Source organism: Candoia aspera, chromosome 8 (assembly GCF_035149785.1).
Source record: "Candoia aspera isolate rCanAsp1 chromosome 8, rCanAsp1.hap2, whole genome shotgun sequence".
Taxonomy (NCBI): domain Eukaryota; kingdom Metazoa; phylum Chordata; class Lepidosauria; order Squamata; family Boidae; genus Candoia; species Candoia aspera.
Window position 1 is genome coordinate 3,215,895 of NC_086160.1, and position 21,075 is coordinate 3,236,969.

General features: G+C 44.0%; 1 protein-coding gene across 2 annotated transcripts in view; it reads left to right on the top strand.

Moving 5' to 3' along the window:
• The first annotated feature begins 2,489 nt into the window (after positions 1 to 2,489).
• The window catches only part of LOC134501729 (ADP-ribosyl cyclase/cyclic ADP-ribose hydrolase 1-like), a 38,722-nt gene continuing 20,136 nt past the window's right edge, over positions 2,490 to 21,075 (top strand). The window contains exons 1-3 of one of the 2 annotated variants that reach the window (XM_063309633.1): positions 2,490 to 2,767; positions 15,582 to 15,728; positions 19,794 to 19,923. In XM_063309633.1, the coding sequence (XP_063165703.1) occupies positions 2,526 to 2,767; positions 15,582 to 15,728; positions 19,794 to 19,923 (519 nt within the window). In that variant the 5' untranslated portion in view covers positions 2,490 to 2,525. The remainder of the gene's footprint in view (positions 2,768 to 15,581; positions 15,729 to 19,793; positions 19,924 to 21,075) is intronic. The other variant, XM_063309634.1, reaches the window with a different exon arrangement.

Genomic DNA, 21,075 nt, shown 5'->3' on the forward strand with positions numbered 1-21,075 from the left:
TTGGTTTAGGGCTGGGGTTCTTAAACTGGGATCCCCTGGGGCATCACAGTTTTCAAAAAACCTGGTTGGCTTGTGCCCACAGCTGTCCTACGCTTTGCTAGCACAAGCCCCTGGCAGGCAGTTATGGTGCCACACAGGCTGAAAATTTCCTGATACAAAGCTTACAGCTGAATTATTAAGAGTGGTATGTATATTGATGTTTTTGCCGAAGCCTTACACCTGTGAAATAATTTGTTTGATTCATGGAAGTCACATAAACTGATTTATCATCTTAGGGAGTCGTAGAAGCACAGTGTTTGAGAAACCCTGACTGAGGGGATATGTTAGACTGAAGTTGGGGAGATGTGAAGAGAAGGTCCCTATTGAAAAGTGGCCATCACAGGAAAGCCTCAGAAAAGGGCAGGTACCGGTCCTTTGCTGTGTGAGGGTGGGAGAAAGAATCCCTAGATTAAACCCTGCATTATGCCTGCCAGTTGTCTTTGTTAATGGTTTTCCTACTAACAGATTAAGGTGCTATTGTATCTAATCATTTTGGCCGGGTGCAGAGGTTGAATTCAACTGCCCCCTTTTCGAATGTTAATTATTGCACCTGGGGGGAGGAACCTGCCCCGACTTGTTTCAGTTCCTCTTTCTCTCTGTGCAGGCATGTAGGAGAGCTAGGTTGCTCTCAATGAGAGCCACATCCTTTAAATATGTTTTGCTTTTGGTTTGCTTTCTGTAAATAAATTATTTTTATAGAAATGCCTGGTGTGTGTGACCTTTCTGATCTCTCCCGGGCTAAAGGCGTTCCCAGCTATCTGCCAACAGTCTTGACTCTTCCACTTGGTTAGAAGCTGTTCTTCATCCTGTTTAGGTAGCTATGACTGCGGTAAAAGAAGTTTTCTGTTCAAGGCGTGTCCTAGATTTCTTGTGAGTGCACCAAATTCCAGAGAGAATTAGTGCAGGAATCTGAGGCAGCCTAGGCAGTATGTGGTGTGTGAACTCAAGTTACTGTGGTTTATACACAGGCTTAGCATTGGGAATCTGGTTACCAGAGCTTTTTTAAAAAATATATTTTTTAAATTCCACCTTTGTTATTTTTATAAATAATTCAAGGCATGGAACATGCCCAATACTCCTTCCCCCTCCTATTTTCCCCACAACAACCCTGTGAGGTGGGCTGGGCTGAGAGAGGGACTGGCCCAAGGTCACCCAGCCGGCTTTCATGCCTAAGGCAGGACTAGAACTCTCAAACCACGCCTGATTGGCTCTTGGGCTGAGAGAGAGTGACTGGCCCAAGGTCACCCAGCCGGCTTTCATGCCTAAGGCAGGACTAGAACTCTCATACCACGCCTGATTGGCTCTTGGGCTGAGAGAGAGGGACTGGCCCAAGGTCACCCAGCCGGCTTTCATGCCTAAGGCAGGACTAGAACTCTCATACCACGCCTGATTGGCTCTTGGGCTGAGAGAGAGGGACTGGCCCAAGGTCACCCAGCCGGCTTTCATGCCTAAGGCAGGACTAGAACTCTCATACCACGCCTGATTGGCTCTTGGGCTGAGAGAGGGGGACTGGCCCAAGGTCACCCAGCCGGCTTTCATGCCTAAGGCAGGACTAGAACTCTCATACCACGCCTGATTGGCTCTTGGGCTGAGAGAGGGGGACTGGCCCAAGGTCACCCAGCCGGCTTTCGTGCCTAAGGTGGGACTGGACCTCACCGTCGTCTGGTTTCTAGCCCAGCACCTTAACCACTAAACAAAGGGTGATTAAAACAAGCCATGGCTTACTGCAGTGGGTGACCTAAACCAGCAGTGATTTAAAGCGGTAGATTTTTGTAACAGGGTTATATATTCCAATATTTCGGCTGCGGTTGCACAAAATGTTAAGCCAAAATCCCCTTTGAGCACGCCCACTGCCCTTTTCACCCCCATCACAAGCAGCTTTTGAGCCAGCCTTCATCACCCGAACCCGGAACAGCCACCCCTCTGGGTTCATGTGAATCAGGCTTCTTGGTGGGCCTTTTTGGCTTAGCAGGAGTACATCTGCGAACATTCTTAGGGAAAGAGGAACACAGAAAGATTTTCCCAAAAGGAATCGTTTGGAAAGCGTTCTTCCCCCCCCCCCCCCGCATCAACTAGCCTGTAGTCTCCATATTATGCTCCCCCTGCATTTTAAAATGTTCGTAATGGCTTGGTCACGGGTGAGATATTAATACCCTCCCCGTGAGAAGCAAATCAGGAGAGACGGGGCGGAATCAAAACCAGGAGTGGCGAGTCGCCGCTGGTGGCCGGTCCCTGCGACCGGACCTGGGCAGGGCCGGCGCTGTCCAGCCTGAGGTGAGGCTCTTCCCCGGGGCCAATGGACAGGCAGCCCAGCCGCCCCCCCCCCGGGGCGCCTTGGCAAGCGTGCGCGAGCGAGCGAGCGAGCGGAGGAGCGGGGCGGGAGGCGGAGCAGCAGCGGCGGGGACCGCGTGCGACACTGGCGAGCCACCGGGGGCGAGGGAGGCAGCCGCTGCAGCTGTTGCTGCTCTTCCGAAACTTCTGCGAAGATGCCCCTTCGCGGCAGCCCCTCCTCGACGAGGAAGCACACACTGATTTTGACAGGGGTGGTGGTGGTGCTTTTGGGCATCCTGGCTGTTGTTCTGGCGTTTGGCTTGCTCAGGCACGGAAGGAAGGGGACCCGCGTCTCAGCAGAGCAGCGGTGGAAGGGCAGAGGGACCACCGAGCATCTGCTGGAAATCGTCCTGGGGAGATGTTACAACTTCATCAGTACAATAAATCCTGAGCTCAGGTGAGTGCCCGGGGTATTCTTGCAGAGACCGGACGCAGGAGTTGTCCGGAGGGTATGCAGGAGGAAGATACCTAGGGGAAGAAAAGGATTAAAACTTTTTTCCCGGGGGAAAACAATGTTTTCTAGCAGTTGAAAACGATGTGTCATGCTTGCAGGAGTCTGACAGTATACAGCAAATAAGTCTGTCATTTTCTTCTGAGGACAGCTCTATATTTTCACTATTAAGGCAACTTATTTACTAATAGAAAAATCTATATTCCACCTTCTAATGTATCTGCATCCTTCAGGGCAGACCATAGCAAAATTCCACTTATCCCAGCAATCTGTTTCAACCGATGGGAAATCCGCACACAAAGATACTTCCCCTCTTCTTGTACAGCAGGTAGAATAGGCAGGTCTGTTGTCTCGAGTATTGGAAATAATAGGTATGTCGGAGTGACAGCCTGACAGTTGATTGTCTTATCTGCCATGAGTTTGCCTAATCCCCTCTGAAAGGCACCCACCTCTAGAGCAAACTTAGAGGGGGGAGGGAGGGTTTAGGAGGGACACCTCTATCAAGTTTCCACCTCACCTTCCCTTCTCCTGAGCTCCAAAGCGCTAACCCTTGGGTTATTTCACAATCCTGAATGTGGCACCTTCCAAAAACCACAGCTTTTCTCTGCTAAGAGTGACTCACTGGGGCTCATGGTCCTGGTGTTACAAGTCAAGGAGCTTTTTTAGCACTAATGGCATTTCAGAAGGGAAACAAGATATTTCAGGGACATTTTGGGGGGTGGAAGGTATAACGCGTAAGATTCATTTGTTCAATTTCTGGTGGATAATAAAGATGGCTTTATAATGGGAAAGAAAGGTGGGAAATAAAGATGGCTTTATAATAAAGAAACAATGAACAACAATAATAATTATAAATAGCAATAAATAAATAAATAGTAAATAATAATAAATAAATATAAATAATAATAATAATAATAATGAAGGGGTAATAAAGATGGCTAATAAAGGGGTGTGTGCATGAGAGATATGTGGACAGATGGATCTGGGAGGTGTCTTTCAATAATAAGACTGTATTACTTGTTCAGAGTAGATTATGTTTTTCAGGTATGAATTTGGGAATGAAAAATTCTGGTCCTCAAGATTTTACATTGCCTTGAATGTGAGGCTTGCTGTTCAGGGCTCCTTCTATGAAGTTTACTTAGAAGAAAATCTAAATATATTCAGTTGGGTTTCCTGCCTACTAATGCGAACAGAATTGTAATTCTGATAAGAATATTAACTCACAAGTAAACCCCACTGAGTTCAGTGTGCCTGACTGTTAAGTGAGTACCCCAAGGTTACAAAAAAAGTCCTGCTAATTTACATTTCCAAGGAAGTCAGAATTTTAAATCAGAAGGTGGAGAAATGTGATTATATTTCCAAATATATGGCTGATTGAATTAGACACTGTATTTTTCTTTACTTGCATGTAATTATTTATCAATGGGAGGTGGCATTCTGCAAAAACTCAACAGTAAAGGAATTTATGGAGCGTTATCTCTGTGATGTTTCCTGAATTTTATCAAGGCGTTGCAATTTTAGTGCATCAGTGTGAGTCTGAAAGAAAGATGTTACTGCTTTAAAAGGAGACAATTCTTTGAAATTAATGTGACTATAAACTTCCAAATGCATACCATTTTAAAATTAGATTTCATTTTTCTTGAAATTGCTGAATTCTTTAGGTATCTTACATTTGGGGCATCTGAGAAGATACAGTAATATTTATCCACATCCTTTCCATTCAGGATCACTAATGGTTTTAACTGATAAGTGATCTTTTCCTTAAAGACCAAAGTTCAAGCACTTCAAAGTGTGATCGCACTCCTTTAATGAAAAGCACAGAGATGCTGCACTCATGTCCACACTCATTCCAAAGTACTGCTTCCAAATCTTTTGTGAAGTGCACTCATCTTATTTTACTTATGGGATGAATCTTCTTTTTAAATCTAGATCAGGGTTTCTCAACCAGGGTTCCAGGGGTTCTGTGAGAGGTCACTAGGGGTTCCCTGGGAGGTCATGATTTATTTTAAAAAATTATTTCAAATTTGGGTAACTTCACATTAAAAAGGTAAGTTTCATTCTTGATTTTTAGTTTAGGAACGCTGTTAATGCATATCCTGTATACAGGCCTACCCATGAAATGAATATAATAATTTTGTAACTTCTGGCCTGTATTGGAGCCTGAATGTGCTGGGGTTCCCTGAGGCCTGAAAAGTATTTCAAGGGTTCCTCCAGGGACAAAAGGTTGAGCAAGGCTGGCCTAGATTATGCAAATTAGCATCCTCTGTGTTAGGCAGGCAGGCGGGCTACACCAGGAACTATACACTATTCAGCCGGCATTTATCCATTTCTTAGGCATCATTTCTGCTTCTGGAATACTTAAATTTTGTAAGTCATTGGATGGTAGGGCGGTTGCGCTAGTCTCACATCCAAACTTTCAAAAGTTATAGGCTGATGACATCAGTTATTTTTGTTAATGCTAATGTCATATACCTATTTTTATTGTGTTTATAAATAGGTGGTTTTTTATTGTCTTTTCATTCATGAAAAAAATACAGGTAGTCATCACTTTACGATGGCAGTTGGGACTGGACTTTCTGCTGCTAAGTGATGCAATTGTAAAGCATGACATCGAGTGACCACACTGCTTAGTGACAGCAGTTCCTGCAGCCCCAGTTGCCATTGTTAAGCAAGGACCTCATGTGACCACGACTTCCGACTTCCTGCCGGCTTCACCATTGACTTTGCTTGCTTGAAGCCAGCAGGAAAGGTCGCAAATTGTCATCACATGACCTTGGAACACTGTGACCATCATAAGTACGAGGACTGGTCATAAGTACCACTCGTTCAGTGCCATCACAAGCTTGAATGGCCGCTGAATAAGGTCACTACTGTCCTAACAGTGAGACACATGCTGAGACAAGGAGTAGTACTCTAATGTTTATTACTGCTACATAAACAGAATCCTAACAAACTGAAGAAGCGTGGGAAAAACCCAGACATATAAACCCCAGAGGCTACGGCGGGCCTGATCTGTGTCTCTTTGAATGGCTGCCTAATTCTTCAGTACTACACATGCGCTTTACAGCCTGGATGGGAGCCCCCTGCTCGCCATCCTTACTCATGACATCACCCTCCCCTCCAGATTCACATTCCATTTCAGCCCCCTCCCTTCCAGAGGCTTGATAAGAGTCCATCTCCCCCTCTAAGCTCCCATGGGAACTGGGCAACAATGGAAAGTCTTCAAAGGAAAACTCCTCCAAGGATGAATCAGTGCTGCTCTCCAGGTCTGATAACGCTTCTGGCCCAGGTGGCTGCTGCTGGAAAATAGCTAGATAATTAGAAGATTCTTCCCCCCTCCCCCCTGGGAAATGCATGCCTGAGGTGGAGGGCTGTGCCCCCCCCTCCTCTGTAACTGGAGTCAAGGCTTCAAGTGGGGGTGGAAGGTGCAAACTTACGAATTCCTCTGCCTGCTCATCCAAGTGAGGAATCTCTTGTAGAGTGCGAGGCTTGGGTTTGTGAGAGAAAAGCTGATGGAATCGATGAACCAGTGCTGGAGCATGCACATCTTTGGCATTCTCCCACGTGTGCTCTTCCTCAGGGTACCCTTTCCAGTGTATGAAATATTGGATGCCCCTTCCCTTCCTCCTGGAGTCCAGAATGTCCTCCACTTCGTATTCCTCCTCCACAATTACTGGAGGTGGGGGGGGGGGCAGTTGCGATCGTAAGGCACTTGGGGGAGGGTCCTTGGCTAGGAATGATCTGTGAAACACTGGATGGACTTTCATGGATGCTGGCAGCTGTAAACGATAAGCCACTGGATTTATCTGCTGTACCAAAGTGAAAGGGCCCACAAACTTAGAGTCCAACTTCTTGGAGGGCCTGGTAGAGGACAAATACTTGGTAGAGAGCCACACTCTGTCTCCTACTGCAATCGCTGGCCCCTCCTGCCTGTGAGCATCTGCCGCTCTCTTATAAGCACTCTTTGCCCTGTTCAGCTGCTCCTTTAACAACTCCTGTGCGGCTTGTTGCTCTTTAAGAAAATCAGCCGCGGCTGGAACAGCTCCCTGCTGGGAGGAGGTGGGCAACACCCGAGGGTTAACCCCGTAGAGTGCCTGGAAAGGGGACATCTTGGTCGAGGATTGCACAGAGTTGTTATAAGTAAATTCTGCCATGGGGAGCAGGGCTGGCCAATTGGTTTGCTGATAAGTGGTGTAACACCTGAGATACTGCTGTAACCATTGGTTAATTTTCTCGGCTTGCCCGTTACTAGCAGGATGATGCGATGATGACAGGTGGATCTGGACCCCTAATGACTGGGAAAGGGCCCTCCAGAACCTGGAAGTGAACTGTGGGCCTCTGTCACTCACCAAGTGATTTATCATGCCTTTATACCTAAAAACATGGTCCATGAACAACTGCGCTGTGGCTGGTGCAGATGGGAGGCCCTTGCAAGGAATAAAACGCACCATTTTTGTGAAAAGGTCCACCACCACTAGTATGGAAGTCAGCCCCTGGACCAGGGGTAAATCAGTGATGAAATCCATGGAGATTGTATCCCAAGGCCTACTGGGGGTGGGGAGGGGTTGCAAGAGTCCTGTGGGCTTCCCTGAGAGAGGCTTGGCTCGTCTGCAGGTGTGACAAGAAGCAACGTAACCCTTTATGTCTGCAGTCATCTTAGGCCACCAGTAGTCTCTCAGAGCTCTATGGAGAGTTTTGAAAACACCTCCGTGGCCTGCCGTTTGATGGTCATGGCAAAGTCTCAGTACTTCTTCCCTCAATGAAGGGGGAATATATAATTGCCCACTATGCCAGAGGATTCCTGCCTCCACATTGAATGGGGGGGCAGTGTCTTGCGGGCCCCTCTGGAGGTCTGACTCTTGTAAATAGGTCCTCTGCTTGTCTGCCTGCTGCTAAAATCTCTGTCTGGTTCCCCCTCATAGACTGATCAAAGTTGTGAGGTTGTAATATAGTAGCCTGTACCTCCTGGTGAGTGGTGGGGGTTGCCTGAAAGGATTGAGACAGGGCATCTGCCAAGCAGTTTTGCGCCCCGGGCACATAAGAAATAACAAAATTGAAACGGGAGAAAAACTGGCTCCATCTGATTTGGCGTGGGGTGAGGGATCTGGTGTTTTGTAGAAGCTGTAAATTCTTGTGATCGGTGCAAACTTTCACAGGAAAGGCTGCACCTTCTAGCCAGTGCCGCCACACTTGAAATGCTGCTTTAATTGCCAGCAACTCCTTGTTAAAAACATCATAGTTTCTCTCTGCTGGTGAGAGCATGCGTGAAAAAAAGGCACACGGAAGCAATGTATTCCCGGTTTTGTTTGTATATTGCAATAACACCGCCCCAATGGCAATATCGGAAGCATCTGAATGCATTATGAATTGCTTCGTGGGATCAGGGTGTCTTAACAGTGGCTGGGATGCAAAGAGTTGCTTAAATTCTTGGAAGGCTGCTTGCTCTCTCTCCCCCCAAATGAATTTTGATCCTTTCTTCAAAAGCTGTGTGAGGGGTCTAGCCCTGTCACTAAAATTCTTTATGAACCGCCTATAGAAATTGGAGAATCCTAGAAATCTTTGTACATCTTTAACATTTCGGGGAGGTTGCCAAGAGAGAATTGCCTGGACCTTAGAAGGATCCATGGATATGCCTTCTGTTGATACTTTATAGCCCAGGAAATGTAATTCAGTTAAATCAAAGGCACACTTCTCTAGCTTGGCGAATAGCTTGTTCTCTCTCAGTCTTTGTAAGACATTAAGTACATGGGTTACATGAGTTGTAGCATCCTCAGAGAAAATTAATATGTCATCTAGATAAATGACCAGATACTTATCTAGTAAATCAGAGAAAATTTGATTCATAAATCGGGAAAATATGGCTCCTGCATTAGACAAGCCAAAGGGCAAAACAAGGTACTCAAATTTACCAAACCTGGTGTCGAAGGCAGTTAGATATAAGTGCCCCTCTTTCATCTGGATCAGATTGTACGCATTCCTGAGATCCAACCTGGTAAAAATGTGTGCTTTCTGTAAGAGATCCAGCAGATCAGATATTAGGGGCAGTGGATAAGTTTCTTTTTTTGTGAGTTTATTTAAAAAACTGAAATCGTGGACCACTCTCATGGGTGTCTCCTGGTTTGCAGGTGCCAACGGGTCAGGCTTCTTTGGTACGAAGAAGGTAGGAGCAGACGCTGGGGAAACAGATGGTCGGATGAACCCTTTTTGGAGATTAGAGTCCAAGTAATCCTTTAAGGTGGCTAGTTCCTTAGGAGAAATGGGATATTGTTTCCTTGCTGGAATCCTGGCTCCTGGTATCAACTCAATGGTGCAATCACAGTCCCTATGGGGGGGTAGTGCTGTGGCCTCTTGTTCTGCGAAATCTGCATACTTGGCTGGCAATTGGACCCCCCCTGCTTCCGTGACTGCGTTGGTTGCTGGAGAGAGGAGAGCGGCTTGAATCTTGTGGTGCTGGCATTCCTTAGCTGGGAAGGAGATTGCTCCCGTAGTCCAGTTCAGCAATGGGTTGTGGATCCTCAGCCAAGGCGTGCCTAGGATTACAGGCACATTAAGCGATGCAGTAACATAAAGCTGGATCCACTCAGTGTGGTCTCCCGTTGTCAGTTGCACCGGTTCTGTGAACCTTCTAATCGGCCCTGCCTTGAGGGGCTGGCCGTCAATGGTCTCCACTTCTATGGGACATGGCAATTCTATGGTCGGGATGTTGAAGTCTTGTACGGTCTGCACATCAATAAAATTGGTTGAAGCTCCTGAATCCACGAGGGCCTCTAGCTTGACCTGGTGCTCTGGGTTGACGTGCATTATTACTGGTAAGTAGTAAAAGGATTGCCTGGAATCCTCGGAATGAGCCCTCCTTAATTGATTGATGGTCTCCCTGCTGAGCTCTGCGGAGGGAGACCGACGGAGTTTCCCTGGTTGGAAGCAGAGGCGGAGATGGCTCTTGTTTCAGCTGCTTGCCCTGGGGCTCTTACTGAAGTTGCTTGGCTTCTCGCTGGGCAAGCTCTCACCATGTGCCCCTGGGCTCCGCAGTAAAAACAGAGGGCTCTCTCATTCCTTCTCTGCCTCTCAGCCTCGGAAATAAGCCTCCTGCTCACCCCGATCTGCATCAGCTCCTCTGGTCCTGAGTGAGGAGATGCTACAGAGAGAGCTGGAAATCCTGGAAGCATCCTGAGGCCCCTGCCTCTCCCCGGCTGCATCTGTCTGAGCTCTTCTAGCCTGGCATCTATGACCACAGACAACTGATATAAGGCTTCTAGGTTAGCTGGTGTTCCCTGGCGCACTAATTCAGTCTTAATTTCTTCATCCAGCCCCTGTTTGAACTGGTCTTTTAATGCACTCACATTCCAGTCCAGATCTCCTGCTAACAACTTGAAATCAGCAATGTAGATTCCCACCTTCTTGTTACCTTGCTTGAGCTTCCGAATTTCCTGGCTGGCAGTGACCTCTCTGATCGGGTCGTCAAAGTGTGCTCAGAACCCTGCCAAAAAGTTCTGGTAGTCGTTGAGAATTGGGTCATTGTTCTCCACCATGGGAATAGCCCATTTGGCTGCTGGTCCCTTTAGCAGACTTAGGATGAAGGTGACTCTGGTTCTGTCTGTGGGGAACTCTGCCGGTCTGCTGTCGAAAAACATTGTACACTGTGTGAGAAAGGTTCTCAACTGTCCGGCTTCTCCTCCAAACTTCTCTGGTAGACTGCCCTGGGATCTCAAGACTACTGGCGGAGCTGCTGCTGCTGATGCTGGCACCGGTTGTGGGTTAATCGGAGCTGGTTGTTGTAACTGCTGTAGTATGGCAGCTTGTAATGTGTTGACCTGTAGATCTACCTGTTGTTGGTGTTGTTGCAGGGCTGCTGCCAGTTGTTGGATGGCGAGCCGAATTTCTTGGTTTTCTGAAGACATTTTCCAAATGTCTCTCCTTTAATTTCTTTGTTCCTCCCTCTTTCGATGGGAGTAGGAGTTTGTTAGGATTGATGTCCTAACAGTGAGACACACGCTGAGACGAGGAGTAGTACTCTAATGTTTATTACTGCTACATAAACAGAATCCTAACAAACTGAATAAGCGTGGGAAAAACCCAGACATATAAACCCCAAAGGCTAAGGCAGGCCTGATCTGTGTCTCTTTGAATGGTTGCTTAATTCCTCAGTACTACGCATGCGCTTTACAGCCTGGATGGGAGCCCCCTGCTGGCCATCCTTACTCATGACAACTACATGTCCTAACAGTCAGAAATCACGCTGAGACGAGGAGTAGGTCTCTAGTGTTTATTACTGCTACATTAAACAGAATCCTGACAAACTGAAGAAGCGTGGGAAAAACCCAGACAGATAAACCCCAAAAGTTAAGTCAGGTCTGATCTGTGTCTCTTTGAATGGCTGCTTAATTCCTCAGTACTACGCATGCGTTTTCCCCCCTGGATAGAGGCCCCCTCCTGCTCGCCATCAGTACTCATGACACTACAACACTTATTTAATAAATCAATTTATTAAGGTGAATGTTGAATTGTATAAACTTCACCTTCAAAAGTCAGTCTGACCTGCATCACACCATGTTTTTGGCGTTGGGAGAAAGAGCTGATTTTCTGCTTAATCACATTCCCGCTAAAAGCATAATAAATTACATGTAATCTTTTTGTAATTAGAGCAGGTAAAAAGTTAAGAGGATATACTTATACAGAATCAGTGTGGGGAACATGGGTTCAGATATCCCAATAGTAAGAAATCTCTCTGGAACCAGGTAGGTTTCAGTAAAGTATTTTGTTTATTGAAAGATACAGCACCATCACCCTCTGCATCTAAAGACTCAAGTAATTGTATTTCCCCCTGTCCTCTTCTTTTATCAGACCCAAGTCCCCGCCTTCGTTTGAAATTGAATATTTACAACTGCCTTCGGTTTTACAACATGGGCTTCAGCAACATTCTTCACTGCCCGTTGGAAGATAACACTTTAGCCACAGCATTCTGGCGTCAACCTGCTGAGTCTGTGAAGTTGCTAATTCTTGCTGGCTCTGTGATGTTTCCAGCTCTTACTCACATCAATCAAGTCTCCCCCCTCCCTCCTTTACAACCCAAGAGAGGAAAAGGCCCAGAAGGGGTTTTACGACTTCTGGGGCCAAACCTCTGACAATCAGCTATAAATGAAAACACTAATTTTTTCCATTGCATGATAGAAAAATTCTCAGCTTACAGTTTTTACAGAGCCTCTCCATACTGTACTGTACAGTATATTCTCCTGAGAAAAACATGGAAGCGTTTTTAGATTTTGATCTCATTCACTTAAAACCATATATCAGAAGAAAAATTAGCATTGGTGCATTAATATACTTATAACAGTGCAATAAGCAGGTTTATTCTTAAATAGAGAAGAAAAGCTTTTGTGAAACAGGCATGTCAAGGGGTGATTGTATGGGGTTCCAAAAAAGCCAAAATTGTATGATCAAAGTCCCACCCCTTTTTATAGGTTTATGTAAAAAGGGGTGGGGCTTTGATCACATAATTGCAGTGGCCATCTTGACATTTTTGCTCCCCAGGACACCCCTGGTTTCTAATAATTACATTATGATTTTATCATTACAGTAATTAGCCTCTTTGTTTTACTCTTTGTGAGTAACTAGGTGGGTAATTAGAAACAGGAGGAACATCAAAGAGGAACAAGAGATAGAATGGGATGGGCTGTTAAGAAAAAGAAGAGTAGAGCGGTAATATGGATGAGCAATGAGTTATCTGGAAACTGAGTCAGTCTCTCACTGGATAAGATACCACTAACTTAAGGAAGTCTTAAAATGAAGTAAATTTAATATTATTTGGCTCAAATTCACTGGTCCACTGGTTTCATTGAAAACCTCATGTTTATGAGGTAAAGGTAAAGGTTTCCCTTGACGTAAAGTCCAGTCGTGTCCGACTCTAGGGGGCGGTGCTCATCTCCGTTTCAAAGCCTTGGAGCCGGCGTTGTCTATAGGACACTTCCGGGTCATGTGGCCAGCATGACTCACGGAACGCCGTTACCTTCCCGCCGAAGCGGTACCAATTAATCTACTCACATTTGCATGTTTTTGAACTGCTTGGTGTGCAGAAGCTGGGACGAGCAACGGGAGCTCACCCCGCCGCGCGGTTTCGAACCGCCGACCTTCCGATCGACAGCTCAGCGGTTTAACCCGCAGCGCCACCGTGTCCCTCCATGTTTATGAAGCTGAGTAGAAAAGCTGCCCTGGGCACATAAAATGATTTATTTTTTCTTTTGCATTTTACTGAAACCTACGCTATAGACCTCACCCTGGAGTAAGGGCTGAATAGACATATATTGGTTCAGTCTTTTGACTAGCGATTGCAGATATACAGATCTAGGTAGAACATACTGTTCTTGGCTCATCCCTGAGATTAATCCTTTTTTTTTTTTTGGTACATGCCATAAATACAGGAAATAATGTGATGGGATAGGATGGGCTCAAGTAATCATCACATTATTTATTTATTTGTTTGTTTGTAGTTTTGGAAAGTAATGAACTTCACACACCTTTAAACTGGAAGTCAAGGACAATTAATGAGAGGCTGCAGATCAGATCACAGCTGGAGCTATCTAAAAATCTGAATTTCTGCATTCAATTACCTTATCTCATTCTCCATTGTATTATTTTTAATCGGGGGTGGATGGGTTAATGATGAGAATGCAAGGCTGAGTATTTGTAATATATCTTTGTATGAATTGCGTTTTTTTTAAAAAAAACTGCATTTTCCGTGGTTGCCTCCACTCTGCAGAAATCTCTTCTAAGCCTTAACTGTTTGACAAGAGCCAACGAATAGTATGTTGCTTTCCTTACCTTCAAGACTGTAATTTCTAGCTGTTGGGAGCTGTGTGTACTGTTAAAAGGGATCCCCATAAAATGCATTGCCTCCCATATCCAATAGTCCTACAAAGAGGAATCATAGAAGCATAGCTTGGAGGGGACCCTGAATGTCTTCTAGTCCAGTTCCCTCCTTAACTTTGACAGCATTCACATCTCTGCTGCTTGACCAGTTGCAGACATTTTTAATAACTAAAAAGTTCTTTTCCACTGGCCTTTATGACTATCAATGTTTACCACTGGTTTGGTTTTAACTAAATATATCACTCCATTTGTTTCCTTTTATAATTCCAAAATGCTGGAGTAGAGACTGTACAATCTGCTGCCTCCAATTTGAATCTCACTTCTACTATGAATTCATCATTTTCCCACCATTAGCCCTGTAATGTAACAGAAATATTGACTAATCTTTTAGGGTTGTTACAAAAAATGTAAAATGAGTAGCATATTTTGGACACTTGAAAAGACTATGTAAACATTACATATCATGGCATGTTTCATAGAATTAATGTTCTGAAAACTGTTTTTTAATACTTTTTAAAGCAAGCATAAGTAATTCAAGGGAAACTAATTTATGTGAAGAGAGTACAAGATCACCGTGATCTCTAAAGCTTTTTGGTCACAAAACATGACCTGGCTGGACTTCAGCATCATCAGGATGATCTATTTTTAATACTTGAACATTCGTTTAGGTCTAGCAGTTGTTTTATCTTCACAAACCAGCATTACAGGGGGAATGTTGCATGATCCATCCACATATTTCCATTCTCCTTTCATTATTTTCCTTTATTCTTCAAGTCCAGGGGAAGGTCAACACCATGCACTCTGGAATAATTCAAAAGCAGTATTTGTGTAGAGAAAAAGGCTTCTTTGTTCTGACTTTGCTTCAGATTCTGAAGACTTTGAGACACAAATTCTTAGCCAAGTTTTTTTTAGCCTTCTGATCTTCTCCATCTTGTTTTTCTCTGTGTGACTCAGCATTTCAAGTATGTCTAGATGCTTTGTTCTGCCGAAAAATACCACCGAGTCACTTGCTTTTTAAGTTACACAAATACGTTTTTCATTGTTCTAATAACTGCTTGTATTTAAATTCAGCATAAGAAGTATGCTAACAGACTTTAGCACACCGCACCCAGGTTGAACTACCTTCAATTCTGAAAGCCATTTTCTGCAGTCAACAGGACCAAGTAGCAAACCTTCTAGATTCTGAATTTTACCATGTTTATGCTTTGAAGGTCTTCTAGAAGAAATTTCTCTCTCTCTCCCTCTCTCTCTCACACACACACAGACACGTGTCCCACTGACATAAGATGGGAGAGATTTCTCTCATTTTTTTTCTTGTCCCCCACTTACCAAAATAGGAGCAACTGCAGCTAGATATATACATAGGACAAAAAGAAAGAGGTATTTGGGGAAAACGTGAGGTGAATAAAGTACAAAGGAGATCAGTGGGGGTATCAGAGAATCTGGAAAGAATGTTTGGACCCAGACTGTGTATAAATCCTCCTGTAGAAGAAATTTGGTATCACCCAACTTGACTGTGCTTACTCCCCTTTTGAGCTGCCCAGACCAATGTCCATCACAATGTCTTCTGGCACTGCATGTTTAGTTCCACTTGGTATTCTCCTGGTGAGCCTCCATGAACCACTGCCAGGGTGATTCACAAGTGATGAATCTTCGTTCACTTCCTTTACACAAAGGATTTCTGAGTTAGTTGCAAGAAAACGTTCAGGATGGGAGAAGATCTCTAGGCTTGGAATACCTTTTGTTCCTATCTTAAAACACAGGGAAGGCAAGACACAGCATGAAAAATGTCCCCTCTCTGGATGCCACAGTCTGATTTCTCTTCAATCTGCTTATAAATATTCAAGTGTGGGATTATTCTTATTATTATTTTGCAATTCATTTTCTTTTTCGTCAGTTTGGACTGTGCTGATGCAATTCCAAATTCCACCTTATTAACATGTGAGAAATCTGTGGCTGAAAAAAAGTTATTTCCTTTTACAATCACTTGTGTCACCGAAAAAAGTTGCAGTGCCTTGTGGCTGGAAAATCCCTTGCAAAAACGGTATGATTACTTATATGTTACTTAATATTAATATTATTTAATATTAATATTAATGTTACTTATATTATATGATCACATATTGTTATATTATGGGGTGAGTAGTTTTAGGTACCGCATTTGAACATATCCCATGCTGAAACACAGAACCCTTTTGAATAATCCCTTTTCTCTGCAATAAGTGATAGATATGTAATGAGATTGTCAAACACATGTTGTTGTTTATTCGTTCAGTCGCTTCCGACTCTTCGTGACTTCATGGAGCAGCCCACGCCAAGCTTCCTGTCGGTCGTCAACACCCCCAGCTCCCCCAGGGACGAGTCCGTCACGTCTAGAATATCATCCATCCATCTTGCCCTTGGTCGGCCCCTCTTCCTTTTGCCTTCCACTCTCCCTAGCATCAGCATCTTCTCCAGGGTGTCCTGTCTTCTCATTATGTGACCACAGTATTTCAGTTTTGCCTTTAATATCATTCCCTCAAGTGAGCAGTCTGGCTCTATTTCCTGGAGGATGGACTGGTTTGATCTTCTTGCAGTCCAAGGCACTCTCAGAGTTTTCCTCCAACACCACAGTTCAAAAGCATCTATCTTCCTTCGCTCAGCCTTCCTTATGGTCCAGCTCTCGCAGCCATATGTTACTACGGGGAACACCATTGCTTTAACTATGCAGACCTTTGTTGTCAGTGTGATGTCTCTGCTCTTAACTATTTTATCAAGATTGGTCATTGCTCTTCTCCCAAGGATTAAGCGACTTCTGATTTCCTGACTGCAGTCAGCATCTGCAGTAATCTTCGCACCTAGAAATACAAAGTCTTTCACTGCTTCTACATTTTCTCCCTCTATTTGCCAGTTATCAGTCAAGCTGGTTGCCATAATCTTGGCTTTTTTGAGGTTTAGCTGCAAGTCAGCTTTTGCACTTTCTTCTTTTACCTTCATCATAAGGCTCCTCAGTTCCTCTTCTCTTTCAGCCATCAAAGTGGTATCATCTGCATATCTGAGATTGTTAATGTTTCTTCCAGCGATTTTAACCCCAGCCTTGGATTCCTTAAGCCCAGCATGTCGCCTGATGTGTTCTGCATACAAGTTGAATAGGTAGGGTGAGAGTATACAACCCTGCCGTACTCCTTTCCCAATCTTAAACCAGTCCATTGTTCCGTGGTCTGTTCTTACTGTTGCTACTTGGTCGTTATACAGATTCTTCAGGAGGCATACAAGATGACTTGGTATCCCCATACCACTAAGAACTTGCCACAATTTGTTATGGTCCACGCAGTCAAAGGCTTTAGAATAGTCAATAAAACAGAAATAGATGTTTTTCTGAAACTCCCTGGCTTTTTCCATTATCCATCGGATATTGGCAATTTGGTCCCTAGTTCCTCTGCCTTTTCTAAACCCAGCTTGTATATCTGGCAATTCTCGCTCCATGAATTGCTGAAGTCTACCTTGCAGCAAGTATAAAGCTGTCTCTTAGGTTGTTGGAAGAGAGTGTTTGTTATGCAGAGTGAGTTGTCTTGGCAAAATTCTATCAGCCTATGTCCTGCTTCGTTTTGTTCTCCCAGGCCATGTTTACCTGTAATTCCAGGTGTCATTTGACTGCCCACCTTAGCATTCCAGTCTCCCATGATGAAAATAACATCTCTTTTAGGCATGTTGTCCAGTAGGTGCTGCAGATCCTCACAGAATTGCTCTACTTCAGTTTCTTCAGCATCTGTGGTTGGGGCCCATAATGTCTATCTTTAATCTTGACATCTCACCAATAACCACACCCAATTTACCCTGGCTCATAGATCTTACTTTCCAGGTTCCAATGGTGTGTTGATCCTTACACTTCCTGTTCCTTTGTCTTAATTCTGAGATCCTCAACTTCCTTGGCACCTCCCAGGCTCTTGACCTGATCTAATTCGTTTTTTTTTTTTAAATAAATGACTGTTTAAAAAATTAAATGGGAAGCTGGTATGGCCCCAGCAGTTTAAACTGCTGATTTTAGCCCATAAAGCCCATTATGGCTTGCCTCTGGGTTACCTATAGGACCACATCTTTCCATGGGAGTGAGAGCAGCTGAAAATGGAGCTTTTCCAGAGGATGTTTGGGAGGTGGTTTGAAATGCTGTTCAGGTTGTAGGTCTTTCTATTTTTGATTGTTATTTTTATCTCTTGCTTTGTTACATGTTGTGAGGATCTGAGACTCTGTTTATGATATAAATGTAATAAATAAATAAATAAACTATATGGAATATTCCTTAGTTTTGTTTAGGCCACATTCTTTGTTGCATCTGCCTAGGATGAGAATACATCCTAGTTTAGTTTAGAGGCGTTGTAAGTCTCACAGAGTTCGTCCCTTCTGGTAAGCGGGTTCTGTGTATTGGGTTCATCTTGTGCATGGTTTAGACACTTGTAGCAAAGGGCCCCTGCACGCTCTCAGATTCGAAGGGGCAGTCACCAGCCTGAAAAGTCCAAGGACCCATAACTACCATTTGGGCTTCCTACCTGGGGGCAGGAGGAATGGTCCCTGTATAGCTTGGCAGAAGGCAGGATGGTATGTCATTTATGCTTTGTTACTCCACGGCATTCACGTTGCTTGTTTGCATTTTTGCCATTTGTTGGCAAAAATGTGCCTTATGGTATGGCTATCAAATGCATTTTGCTGCTGTCAAGGATGTCTGTGGGCTATGGTAAAAAAAAAAAATCAAGATGGTGGCTGCAATGGTGGGATTGAAGCTCCAGCCATTTCTTAAGTGCAGACGTAAAAAATGAGCAGACCTTCAATCATATCGTTACAGCCGCCTTCTTTGCTTTTGACCGCATCCCGCAGACACTCCTGGCTGCTGCTATGGGCAGCAAGTTCACTGTTTTTCTAAAGAATGGGATAAAATTCATCCCTCGGCCGTCTTGAAAGCCATGAGCATCATAGTTCTTGGAATCCATCCTACTTGTCTTCTTCCTTGCTACCCTCTGCTTGGCTGGTGCACCAACCCTGCTGTCCTTGGCCTCAGGTGACATACCTGCCCACCCAACCCCTGATTTCCTCTACCCTTTCTTAAAACTTCTCCCACAACTTCCCCACCCTTCCTCTCATCTGAAACTAAAAGATCTTGGTGGTGCGTTAACAGCCAGCTGGGTGACTTGGGTGTTAAGTGTATCCACAGCTCTACTGTTTATGAGAGACAGACCTGTTTGGAAGCATTGTAACTTTAGTTACATTGTAACTAAAGATATAATTTTATTGATTTTAGGGGGCAAAGTCCAAGAGCCTGTCTTCTGTCTGAGGCCTCCACCCATAATCTCTTGTAAAAGGTTTCAGTGACAACACCATGGGCCTACAGGCACTATCAAACTGATTATCTCTGTAAGGGCTGAAACTGGCAAGACAGGAATTGGTGGTGCTCAGGCCAGAGAGAACCAGTCAGCAGGTGCCTCCTAGTCTTGGGGCTCGGTGAAGAATGGCCCGAAGTCTGTTAACTGAAAAGAGAGGGGGAAAGAGGCTTAGCATTTAACCCTGAGGCTGGTGTATCTAGGGCATGATTTCTGTTGCCTGCAGTAAAGCATCTTTTCTTGCTTTGTCAAGCCTGCGAAGTATCAGTTCTTAACTAGTTCTTAACTTTGGTTTCTGGAACATAGGGATATTTCGTGTCCTTGTGTGAAGCCTGACACTCTCAAACTGCCAAACTGAACAGACTTCAAGAGACAATAATATAACCTGGGACATACTCTCCAGTAAGACCATTCAGCACTGGGCTGTTAAGAGTAAAAATTTCCAGTCTATTCAGAATTAGCTGTTGCTTTTATTTTAAAGAGTAAATCATCTGCAGTTCTCCTTCTGGGTACTTTACAAAAGTTGCTTCAGTCTTGCTGTCCCGTCTATACTGGTACTTCCATAAAGCTCTCTGAAGTGCAAGAAGATGCCCAGGATAATGATATCAGGATATTGGTGGATCGTGAAATTTTATAGAAGGAGGGAGAATTTGACACAGAACTTACCTTATCGTATACCATTGTGATTTGACAACACTGAAGCTGAATTGAAGCCTTTTTAAAAAAAAAAAAAACTTCATGTTTGTCTCTTTCTGTAGCAATAAAGATTGCCACAAGGTCTGGGAACTATTTGAACAGGCTTTTGTGTACAAGGACCCGTGCAGTGTGACTGAAGAAGATTACCAGCCTTTAATGGACCTGGCCAGGCATTCCATCCCATGCAACAAGGTTTGTCATTCCAATTGACTTCCACAGCAAGGGCTGCGTCTGTGGTTCCAGTTTGCCTTGGCTTCTTCAGAAAAAGACAGTAGATTATTTTGGTTTTCCAAGGACTACTTAAGAGGAGGAGCTGTCTGTTATTCACAGGTGTCTGTTAAATGTGAAAGTACATTATCAGAACAATTTATACTGTTAGCATCATGAAGTTGTTACATAAATTCATTTGCAACATATCATGATGTCATTACCCAAAAGATGTTAATTGGTTCCCAAAAGTGATCTGTCGTGTGAGAAGTTGGTTTCATTATTGCAGGTGAGTGGTTCAGCTCCCCATCATGCTATTCCATTTTATACCAGACTCCTTAATTCTGTTTATGTAAAAGGTTGAGAAGATCAAACACCATAATAGTTGTACTAATTTCTTTTTCTGCAGCAGAATTTTTTTATCCACGGCAGCCCTTTCCATCCATCCATTGTCAGAATAGAAATATTCTTTCCTTTTCTGTGAAAAAGACTTTTGTATTCCTATCCATTTTCAAGGTGCTTTTGAATAACCTTCAAAATATTTTGGTGGTATTTTTAGTCTTCTGATTGCCAGGTGGTCAAAGATAAACTGCTGTTATATCCCTTTCTCCATATTTGAAATATGGACATTTTAAATTGGTCAATCTTCCCTGGGGATTATATTTGAGAGTGCGAGATGCCAGAGAAGGTATATGTCATTGCATAAATTATTGCACAATGAATGAGATAACATGCACACATCCTTCGCTGCTTCCTTGCAATCAAGATGAGCGACATAATCCCAGATCCCAGGTATAAGAATTTTCCAAAAGTTCTTTATCAAAAGAAACTGGAAAGCAAATTTCTTTTTGCCATCAAATGGGAATGGTTGAAAAAAGAAAGATTTAGCAGAGAATGGATAACTTCCAAGGAGAATTGTTAATTAGCCACTGGGTTTGAGTGTGTGCGTGCATGGGTCTTGAAACCACAGCTTTGTTCTACATTGTTGTATGTGCTGTTATTGTGCTGGGATGACATCATAGGCATCTATTAGGAGCTACAATGAGGTCACAACCATCATGATGTCATCAAGTAAATTATGTGAATTTGTGACATCCCTCCCCCCACTCTCCTTTGTCTGCCCTCTGTGGATAACCT